The sequence below is a fragment of the Lycorma delicatula genome, chromosome 7 (assembly GCF_047948215.1).
Source record: "Lycorma delicatula isolate Av1 chromosome 7, ASM4794821v1, whole genome shotgun sequence".
Classification (NCBI taxonomy): domain Eukaryota; kingdom Metazoa; phylum Arthropoda; class Insecta; order Hemiptera; family Fulgoridae; genus Lycorma; species Lycorma delicatula.
The window spans coordinates 9,895,284-9,907,652 of record NC_134461.1 but is presented as its reverse complement, the minus strand read 5'-3'; the positions used below and the strand labels follow the sequence as shown (position 1 = coordinate 9,907,652).

At 27.4% G+C, this 12,369-nt stretch overlaps 1 protein-coding gene across 2 annotated transcripts in view; it reads left to right on the top strand.

Moving 5' to 3' along the window:
• Window positions 1-12,369, top strand: part of LOC142327727 (tripeptidyl-peptidase 2-like) — a 147,632-nt gene that overhangs the window by 111,491 nt on the left and 23,772 nt on the right. For both annotated transcript variants that reach the window (XM_075371013.1, XM_075371014.1), the window contains 2 exons: window positions 9,450-9,554; window positions 11,134-11,272. In XM_075371013.1, the coding sequence (XP_075227128.1) occupies window positions 9,450-9,554; window positions 11,134-11,272 (244 nt within the window). The remainder of the gene's footprint in view (window positions 1-9,449; window positions 9,555-11,133; window positions 11,273-12,369) is intronic.

Below are 12,369 nucleotides of genomic sequence, written 5' to 3'. Positions count from 1 at the left end.
AGGGGATTGGGGGTTGTACCTAGCTGCTTTTAATTTTTTCAGCAGGAATCCTTGAAAGGCATTTAATTTTATCAGTAGTGTTATTACCACAAATTTTGTGGCTTCAACTAAATCAGATAATGATATTTATTTACACATACATAATTTAATCTTATTAACTTTAAAAAAACCTACATTCTTAATTCAGCCCATACATATTTTTATTCTGCTTCATCAAACCCTACTCACAATGAAACAGAACAATATCAGTTATCCTTTTTATTTTTCTAGATAATTTAAATTGAAAATTTTTTAAACAAGAAATTATACTGACTATAAAACATTTAAAAATGTTTTTTATTGTTTTATTATTGCAAAATACTGGATTGTTATATTCTACGTACGTATTGCCTGAGGTAATCTGAAAAAATTAGAAGTAGTTTTATCCTAAATATTCCAAAAAAGATCTTCATAGTCTTCTATTTTAGATAGTCTTAGCACTTGCTAACAGACTTTGTACATTATTTTCTGCATATTTATTATTATTGTTAATATTATGTTTCTGAGTTTAGTTTTTCTTGCCTGTGGCTTGGTTACAGGTAACAGTTTTTGTAGGCTTATATAATTTAAAAAAATAAATAAAATCGACATAAAGAAGGTTCTAAGATATAAAATGTATCTTTTTCTAATCATTTAAATTAAAATTTTTGAAGCTAGTAACTAAATTATATAAGTTAATTTTTTATAATTTGGTGTTGACTTCTAAAAATGGAAATTATAGAAAAATTGAGTAAGTATCATTCTTTTTATTAGTTTTTTTAGGTTGTTTTGTTTTATTTACTTATTCCTTTTTAATAGTTAATTAGAATTCTACATTATTATACCCGCTCCCAATTTTTTTCTAAATTGCTTAAATTCACCTTGCAGATTATCATTAAAATAATTTTCTTAATTAACTAGAAATCATTACTGCTTTCAGTCAGAATTTCAAATATATATGGGTAACAGTATCAAAGCAGGTTGTTGTCAAGTAGCATTGTTAAGCAATTGATGCAGTCGCAACTTAAAAATTATGAAAAGGAGGTAGAAAAAACATAATTATCATAACACAATATGATCATCAGAATAGAATTTTTTTCTTTCTTTCTGAATTTTGAACTATTGTCTTCTAATTACAATAATACATTACAATAATCATATGTGATTCAAATAATTTTTTTTAATAAATTTTTATAAACCAGTTACTTAGAACTTAATATATTTCTTTTTTTTATTATGGTAATTGTTGATTCTTTTATCGCTAAGTAATATACCTTCACTGTCAGTTATGTTATTTTATTTGCATTTACTTTAGGAAAACGTACTTAATTGCTTGGTTATATAATGTGGGTTATAAAAGTTCTTATTTTAGTTATAGTTAATTTTTTTTGCAAAATAATATCATTTTTACATATATCTTCTAGTTATGCAATGTTGTCAAAATGTTTGTGCTTCTCAGGTAATATATGTCAATAAAATTTAAATGTAATAAGTGAAATTAAAAATTTTTACATGACTTTATTATTTCATTTTTAATAAGCCAGAAGTAACTTTAAATTTCTTTCTGTTTTATGGTTTACTTAATAAAATTGGGCATCTGATATGAATTTAGTATAACAACTTATAAGCGCTTTAAATTGTCTACTTTACAAGATGCCTCCACTTCATTATCCAAAAGACAAGTTGTTGTAAGATTTAAGTAAGAATTATTATAATGAGTTTTATTTACATGATAATTAGAATTTTTTTATCAATCTTGCATTTTGTTTTTTTGTGTTTTTTTAATTTAACACTATTTTTTTTGTTTTTTAATTAGTGGGTTTTTCTTTTGAATTTTTTTGTTGATCTAGCTGTTTGAATATTTATTAAAATCTGTATTATTCTACTCTGTTTAGGAGATTAAATTCTTAATGAATTACAGTTTTTGATTTCACAAACTGTAAGTGTGCAATCAGTGTATCGTTTATTATTGTTTTTTACATGTTTTATTTTCTGGGCAATATTTTGGGCTAACTCCATGCCACCCAGAAAAAAAGTAATTTAAAATATTTAATTTCATAGTTGTATCTAGTTTATTAACTTTACAAAATAACTTTTCTAAATTAATTATCAATTCCTGTTACTTTTTTCAGTATGTGCTTAATAAAAAAAGAATTTTAAGTTATCTGTAAGTGTATCTACTATATTAAAGTTTATAATAAGGCTTCATGTTTTTGTTTGAAAAGTTATTTCCAGATTTAATAAGTTATTATTATACTTTTTTATTTTTCACTTATGTTTCGTGTAGAATTTGCTGTCTTTACATTTTTTTTTTCATGACACGTCTATGAAACATGAGTTACTGCAACTTGAAATAGACATCATTTAATACTACTGTAAATTAATTTTGGTTACTCTATTTAGAATAGAATAGACAGTGTTGTTTATATCATATATTTAAAATGGAGGAAATGTTCCCTGTTTTATTTTGATCATTTTTTGTTGTATGAAAAGAGTTAAAAGTAAACATTATCATTTTAGATGATCTAAGTTTGAATTACATATTGTGCATCTACATGTCCATGTCATATTAGTCATGTTATAGTCCATGCCGTGAAATTCATACATGGGTGGATTTAATTAAAAGTGCCCTTTTTATGTAGTATTAATAGTTAATTAATTTCCTTTATTTCTTAATATTTTTATTATTTTCATTTTGGTAGTGCAAATTTTGCCCAACAATAGTCACCGATTCACTTTTCTCAGTTTTTCAATTATAACTTCTGTTGTAGTGAAAGAGATATGTTTTTACATTCTTTATAATAAACTTTATAATAAAGTTAAAAATGTTCAAGAAATCCATGTGATAAAACAAAATTAAATGACATATGAACAATGAAATCATATCCAAATCTATTACATTATAGTTATAATAAGTAATCCCTTTTTTAAAGGATTAAATTGGATTCTAACCCAACACAATTATACCAACAGACTTATAGGGATGAATAATCTTTGAATTCAACAGCAAAAATAGCAAAAGCAGAATCATTATCTTGAAAGTATCTATTAACGCATAAATGTAGAAAATGCTGAGTAATAGTTTTGAGAAATAGAAATTTTCTATTTTAAAACAAAAGAAGAGTTGTAAATAACTAACTCTTTGGTTGTAATTTTGGCCTTTCTTTATAATCAAAGAGTATTCAGCATTTTTCAACCGTTTGCAGCATTTCATGGCATCATGAAACTTCAATTCGGACATGTTGAAATGCAATTCTTCAACAGACCAAAATTTTTCAATTTGTTGTTGAACATCTTCTGATGATGCAAGACAGCAGTGTAGGGATGGAACATCCGAATGTGAAGACTCTGGTATCTTTCCGGATATTATCCAACCTAAGGAAGTTTTTTGCAGGATAGGATTCCCATCTGCCAATCGTATTTGTCCGACGCAAAGAAGGTGATAAAAAACTTCTGCTCCAATGAGAGCATCAACCTTGTTCGGCTGGTAGAAAAATGGGTCAGCTAAATATATGTTAGGCGGAATAAACTATTTTGAAGTATCAATTGTTGAACTAGGTAGCATTTGAGTAACTTTAGGCAGCACTATAAAGTCTAGCTGATTTTGAAAGTTAGAGAATTGTAACTTAATTGTAGTACTAACACGTGAATTAGCAACTGTACTCACATTATTGATTCCGCTAACATGAGCTTCGATGGAGTTTCAGCTTCTGTCATAATGTTAACAGATGAACCAGGAGCAACAAGGTGTGCCACAAGAGTCTGATATTTCAATTAGAGCAGTAGCTAAAATAATTTGAGACAAATTATGGTTTTTGATTTGAGAAGTGCATGAAACTGATGTAGGAATTGTCGTACTTGATGATTGGTTTGATATTTCTTGAATATCCTGTGGGTTATGCAATAGAGTGTTATGATTTTTAGAACATACTTTACAATGACTAGTAACCTTACATTATTTAACCCTATGTCCTTGTCTTATAAACAATTCATACACAATTTTAATTTCATGACTTGACTGTTTCGTGCTTGCAGAGACATTTTATGAAATTCTGCACAAGTAAAGATTTTATGGGTTTTTTTTCATATCAGGCAGCTATCTGTTTTTGCGTTATTCCTTTCAGAATTTGCAAGACAGCAAATTCTACACGAAACATTAAGTGAAAAATAAAAAAGTATAATAATAATTTATTAAATCTGGAAATAAGTTTTCAAGCAAAAACATGAAGCCTTATTATAAACTTTAATATAGTAGCTACACTTACAGATAACTTAAAATTCTTTTTTTATTTTAATATTATACACAACAATAGTTCTACGTGAATATTCAACTGACTGCTATTTGACTTGGTATATAATCACCTATAATCCAATCTCTATAATGTAAATGTAACTTAAATTTCGGGGTGCCATTCTCCAGCCCTGGAACCAAATGTTTTATCGCAAAATCTTCATCTCTGTGAGAATAACTTATGAAAGCATCATACAGCTTATCACGATCTAGTTCATCTTCAGTAACAAGCCAAAGAAACATCTGATGTGCATAAAGCCAAACTTTTATTTCTTGATTATATCGATAGTAGAGAGCTATAAGAAGACCTACTATGAGCCCAAGAACAGCCAAAAGAATGCTAATAATAATTATTACGCCTGCTGTAGATATGGGACAAATTTCATTTACTGTTAATTCTGATGTAGATTTTCCTCCCAAGCAAGTTACATTATTCAGATTGTCGATCTGAAATATAAAAACAATAGACAGATTAATAATCATATTTAAAAGATATTAAGACAGAAAAAATCTTGTAAATTAAGAAGTCATTTAATAAAAATCAAGTTCATCAAATGAATTATATAGCGCTATAAATCTTAGTTATTTTCAAAAGATATATTTTGTGATTTTTAAATATTTTATTTTTAAAATTATTCTTTATAAAAAATAAACATATACTAGAAGTCATCCACAAAGTACATTAAAGTTCGGTTTTTGGTGGTCAGTTTGTGACCATTTTAGGAAATAGTCATACTAGTAAAATGCATTCTACGTTTTACTAATGTAAAATCATTTTACATTTATAAAACTTCCTATGCGTGCACTGACTTATGATTTCTGCTGATTTTGGCTTTGCGGATTTTGTATAATTGATAGTGTTTACTCGATAAAACTGTTTGCTGGTGGGGATAAATTAGGATCTGAACCTTTTATGAAATCATCTTTATACTTTAAACCAGTGTATTTTGCTGCCTTGTTAAATTTCTTTGGAAAAGAGGTATTTCTAGGCAGTGTATGTTTCTATTTGAACTCTCCATATGTGCCATAGGTTTGGGGTTCATGTCTAAGCCAGCTATAAATTTTGAAAATCTGTACCTATAAAGCAACTTGTCGTGATTGACTGATAACTGATTTACCAATGCGCAACAAAAACTAGTGAAGGTAAATTAATGAGAAATTGTATAAGTTTTTTTTTATACTGTGTAAATGCACATTAAGAAAGGATTTTTTTAAATTCTGGGTTTAAAGGGTTAAAATGGAGTACAATGAAATTACTATTTTTTTCATTTCTCAGTAACAAATGAAGATATCAACTTGATTTTTGGCACGTGCGCTTATGTGTGTGTGTGTGTGTGTGTAATAATCTGAATATCTAAAAAACAATTTTTATATTTTTTGCAAAGGGATGAAGAAAGTTAAAAAATTTTGAAAAATGATTGCAAATTTTTCCCATTCCTGATTGGACAGTATATTAAGTAGATTTGGGCTTGCAATTATTCTTCAGTTAATTTCTAAAGACTATTTTTTGTTTTTTTTATTTTCGATTTTTTAAGGGATTTGTTCGTGTACTATTGGTAGCTCAACCAATAGCCACGGTTACTGTAGTGCGACCGACCCAGCTGGCTGCACCTGCCTCCAGTTACTTGACCAAAAAACACATAAGAAAAATAAGAAACAAAATATGATAACCTCCTACTGGTGTTTGTAGGGTAATACTAAGAACCAGACTAAATATGGATGGATATAACTACTATTTTTAAGATGAAGGCTGACTATTTTGAAACTCACACTCTTCAAATCGCTCAGAGTTTGGGTCCTGTACTGACTAAACTGTGCTTTGAAGAAATTTACCTACCAACCATATAATGATATTTTTTTGTAAACTGAACGAGGTTTAAGTTTTATTTATCAGTATTATTCTCACAAGCATGAGGATATCGAAGCACATTGGGGGTCCTGGCTAGACGGTTGGGTAAGAAAAGTGAGCCCTGACCAGCTAGTTTTTTTTTTTTTACAAAATCTTATTCCAACTTATACTCATGAGTAAATAATTGCAGTTAATTTATTCAGCCCAGTAAAAATGATGGTGTCTTTTCTTAATTTGAAGTTTTAGTCCAGTACCTTTGATTTCCTACATTAACTAATGTAAGAATTCAATTTTTATTTTAAGTACATTTTCATGAAATTCAGTAAATTTCAATATACTGTTATAAAATATTTCTCCAGACTAAAGGAAATATTTATTAAATATAAGGGTTCATTATGAATTTGTGTAATTTTTAATTACTGATATGGTCATATAATCCAACTCTATTGCTTCTTAATGTTTAGAGACTAATAACTCTTTCTCTTCATATTCATCTTCTTGTCATTTTTCTGAGATATATTTCTTCATGTTATCTTTTTTGTTTCTGTACGATTGTTACTTTTTTTGATTATTTTTGATTATTCACCGACTAATCCAATAATAAAAACTGAATATTTTACCCTGTAAAAATTAACATTTATAACCAGTATACAGGAGTTCACTAAACGTTTGTTTACGTCTCACGTTGCATCAATATTCTAAAAATATTAATACCCAATATAAATCAGCTGGTCATATAATAACCATATGTTTACTAGTAACTTTAAAGTGGTTGTCAAAAAAAATTGTCTCGTTATTTTAGATCTCTTATATCTATTACATAAAGATGAAAAGGGGTTTTGTTTGTTCGGGATAAACAAAAAACCACTTGATCAAACGCAACCAGATTTTTACCCATGTTTTTTGGGCATAACTGAGAAGGTTTTTTGATGTATTTCATTTAAAAAAATCTCTGAAGAACCAACTGATCGATTGCTTTCACATTTTCAGGATACATTTGTATTACACCAGGGAAGGTTTTAAGCCACAGACCGAGGCTCTTGCTCCCTTGAACATTAATATATGTATTGTTTCTTCACCCCCAAGGAGCGTGAAGTTGTAAATTAAAGATATTCTTTACGGAAAAAAAAAAAGATTAATTCTTTTACTTCATTATTATGGCAAAGAAATAAGTTATGAATTTTTCTGTCAAAAGTGTGTGTACTTTAGTTACTTTAGCTATTGTTATTCTAACCCACCGGGGGTCGGTCCAGTGGTTAACTCTTCAGCTGATTTGGAAGTCGATCTTTCTAACGTTCAAATTCTAGTAAAGGCAGTTACTGTTATACGGATTTGAATACTAGGTAGATGGGAATGGCGACCAAATTTAACTCTTTGGGTGTTCAAGGTGCCGTCCCTCTGTAACACAGGAATGGCGAGTAGTAACACAGGCATTGTCCTTTGCAATGATCTGTATGGATAACCTATTTATTTGTATATATAAATTGTATTTTTTTTATGAAAGTGAAATTATTTCATTTTAGTCCTTGGTTTATAGAACATTTAAAGAACCCAATTATAAAAACTAGTTTATTTTTCAAGAAAAATTGAAAAGTTTTGAAAAGTAGTATATTCTTTTTGTATTGTATAAAACAAGAAATAAAAAACCGTAATAAAATTATTATTGATTGTAATAAAGGAGTTGTCACTCCTGACAACTGAATATACTATAGAAAAAGTAACATATGAAACAGATCGCATAAGTTAACAACTATGGTTACTGCATAATAAATATATTTTATTCTCCTTATGTCAACAAGTATGTATTTTCTTTGTCAGAACCAATTGTTTTCTGAAAAACTGATCTTTTACATACATTATCTGAAGAAATTTTGCATAGAGACATACAATTTCTTCTTCTATAATACTTGTGAGTTAGACTTGTATTTATGTTGTTCAGCATGGTTCAAAATCCATCTAAAAGGAACCCATTTTGGTGGACTATGGTGAACCATTAGTTGGATAAAGACTTACATAATTGGTTATTTTCTGATCTGTTAATGCTGAATGTTAATTCTGTTGGGAACTCATTTTAATTTAAAAGTCTAAAATCCCAGCTTCTAGGAGATGATGCAGATGAAATTCATACTTTTGCTTTTAGAAACAAACATTTTTTTTGTGTAATAAAATATACAATTATTGTTTTATTTATTACTTTTGTCATGTTTAAAGGAAATGAAAGGCAAAATTTTAATTTTAATTGTAATTTTTTAAATAATATGATGTTATATAAAAAATTTACTTATATTAAGAATGAGTAATGATAAATGTAGCTTAATAAGAAATCATTCAACAAGAAGTTTATTAGTTTTATTGCAACAGATTACAAAGATGTAGAGTAATTACTTACGTATAATGGGTACTTACGTATTAGCCCATCGACCATAACTATAATGATCCTGTAACTTTGAAAATAGTTCAAAGTTTACGGGATCATTAACATATTTTACGTATTAAATATATAACATTATTGCTTATAAATTAACCAAATTTAACCTAAGCTTGCTTCATTCGCTAACCTCGACTAATTAACAGTAATGTTTTTATTATTTAAATAATAAATAATTGCAATAATTACTGAATTTATTATTTAAATACTCAAAACATTACTGTGTTAATTAAACAAGGCTAGCGAGCGAAGTGAGCATAGATTAAGTTTGGATAAATTTATAAAATAAATAAATATAAATGGTTATAAAAATGTTAGTATAATGGTTATTTCAGGTGATATTAACTACTGTTAATATCACCTACTGTTAATAAATAGCAAACTTTTGGGTTACTACCCAAAAGTTTGCTATTTATTGGTCAATAGACTTATACATAAGTACCGTTGATTGTTATCATCTTTTCTTTACATTACTATTTTCTATGTATTTTTTCTATAGTTAGGTGTGTGTTTACAATTTTATTTTAATTTATAAGTGGCATTAACTTTAATTTTCAGTAACCAAATTCTAACAGCATGGATCTACCTTTGCAAGGTGTTACTTCACCAAATATTGTTAAATTTTAGATATTTGAAAACTGATTTATTAAATATAGCCTTGGAATTTTAATCTTATAAGTTTTAGTTTTACTTTAATCTTCTAAGTTGCTTCTTTGTGAAACATTTGAGGTGGTTTTAAGATATCATTTCATAAGGAGAATGCAACTATCTACCTGTTCCCAGGTTAATATGAAGTTCTCTTTTACAGAAAATGTTTTCAAAAATCTTAAATTTAAAATGAAAAAATTTTTTTTTCTTTTCAGCTAGCCATGGAACACGTGTAGCAGCAATAGCAGCCGCAAATTTTCCAGATCTACCTGAAAAAAATGGTGTTGCTCCTGGGGCACAAATAGTATCATTGTGTATTGGTGAGTAAAATGTCTGAACATCCATTTCCTTCTTTTATTTTATTATTATATTTAACAATTTTAAAGTGAGCAGTCTGTACTGGAATAAATTATTACTTTGGTAATAAGCGAATTAATATTTTTCATATAGAATTATGATCAAATATTGTAAGATAGCAAAATGGTTTTATTTCGTATTGCCTAGTTAATCTAAAATGCTAATAACAAAAAAATGTTACATGAAAAAATCTGGTATTTATTTTGCAGTTGAATGTTGAATGCAGTACCCCAACCGACTCTACCATATCTAGTTTAGTTATAACAGTAGTCATCTTAGATTCTATTTGTAATGTAAAGACAATATAGTTGTAGACAGATCCTGTAACCAAATACAGATTCATTAACTTAAGACAACAAAATTAGAATGTTCTGTTAGGTTTGCAGAGTGGATAGCTATAACATTAGAGTAAAAATTACTAATGTAACTAACACGACTTTATGAATGTCCTTGAGTGTATTTCTATAATTTTTCAGTCATTCCTTTGTTCTTTTTGAACCGATCTGTATTATTTTTCTCCATATGTATTTAACAAGTACTATTTATTATCAAATTTTGTAGAATGCAATTATTGTCTTACTTTTAAAACTTACAGATTATTTCCACCTCACTAGCCATAATTTTAAGCGTACCATCAAAAATTTTAGTCGGCAAACCTTTAAAATTGTTAATAAAAAATGTGTGTAATTTTTTTCTTTAAACAGTATCCTTTACCTTTTCAGCTATGTTTGTTTACCACCTATAGTGGATTTTGTAACAATATCCTCTATTGAATAACAGGAGCTAGACAGAATTATAATTAAAAAAGTAATGATAGTAACAATGGTAGCTAAAAATCAGCACTATCTGTAGTCCTGAATAAAATCAAAGATCACTAGTCAGTATGAACAGTGATGTGATAAAATGTTCAAGACTCCTATACACCATTCTCCTCATTTGTGCTTAGATGACATTAGCATGTGGTATTGAACTGTAAGTAGGAGGTCACATCACATTCACTTTCAAAAAACACAAATGCATGTTCATTTTAAGGTCTTTTTATAGGACTACTAAAACTATGTACTATACTATTCTATACTCTTTATACTATAGAAATCAATTTCAACTTTGTATCTGCAAATAGCACTTACTTCTTCAAGACTTTGTTTAATATGCATTCTTTATTAAGATTGAAAAATATTGATTAGAATGAATATTTCAAGTAAAATTAATTGGAAAACAAAAGAGTTCTCTTCAGTTTATAACTCAATTATTTTCACGCTGTGTTGATTATATCTACTTATAAAGTTAACAAATAGAAATTTTATGTATTTATGAATAATGCATAGATTGTAGATGTGAACATTAATCTTATTTCTTAGTTTTGTATTTTCATTATAATTATTTTATAAAGAATTTGCCAATTTCTGTAATGAAGGCTTTGTGACTTCAATTTGTTATCACAGGATTTTTTTTTGCTTATATAATTTGATTGAGTTGGTGTAGATTATTATTTTTTTTTTGTATTAAAAACTGGCTTTTTAATTTGTTACATTTTTTCAGGTGATAATCGTTTGGACACAATGGAGACTGGAACAGCAGTTGTTAGAGCCATGATTCATTTGATGAAAAATCATTCCCAAAATAAAATACATGTCATCAACATGAGTTATGGAGAACTGTCAAATTTTTCTAATTCAGGGTAATATAATTATTATTATTATTGTTTATTTTACAGTTAAAAATAATAATACTAAATTAATTCTCATGAATAAAACCTTTATTGTTAAATTACTTTAAACATTTCTTTATTCTCTGCAACTTGTTACTTTTCCTTCGGGAAGAATTATTTATGATTTTTTTTATGTTGAGGTATTTGTTCATTAGCATAGTTTGATACTAAAAAAAAAAATAAACATTGTAAAAGTTTCTTCATTTGTATATTAATGCTGTATAATTTAATTTCTAGTAAATTTTGAATAGCATCCTTTTTAATCACTGAATGTTTTTTAATAGCTTCTCTAATTATTAGTCAGTAGTCAACTTATGTCAGTAGTTAACTTGTTTTGGTTGTATTTAGTTAATAAAATTTAAAAATTAATTTTAAATTTTAAATCCATGAGGAAGATTTAAATTTCAACATAAAAGAAACTTAAATAGACTAATATCAATAAAATTTTCAATTGAAATATGATGTCCAAGAGGAACAAAAGTAGCCTTGGAACTTAGCCTATCCATACTTCTCTGGAAGCTATTATTAACTTGGCTGCATATGTATTTTTACAATTTTGATTATTTTTTTTGTTGAGTATTTTGTTTGATGATTTTAACATCTATTTGTTGTAAAACACAATCCACATCAGCTGATATTATTTAAAAATAAATAGATAAATAAAAATATTATCCAAGTGCTTGTGATGTATCATTTAAATCTTTAAAACACAAATAAATAATTTTTCATTGTTCATAAAAATAAAAATACTTTACTTATTTGCTGCATGTTAGTTGCATTGTAAAGTTATTTATCAGCCTTCAACTTTAATGGCACAGATAAATCATAATCAAAATTATCCTCTTTGTTAAAATTGGAACTATTACCAAGATCACCTTCACCTTCCCAAACAATTGGAAAACTATCCATTGTACGTTTTATTATATAGTTTTTATGCCAGTAATTCTTTTCCAGTGATATTACATATTGAATAAATCCTTGCCATAATTCCTGTGTTTAGTTCATGGCTTCATTGACCAGTCCCTACAAATTCCATTAACTAATATATTATGTGACTGTTCATGATG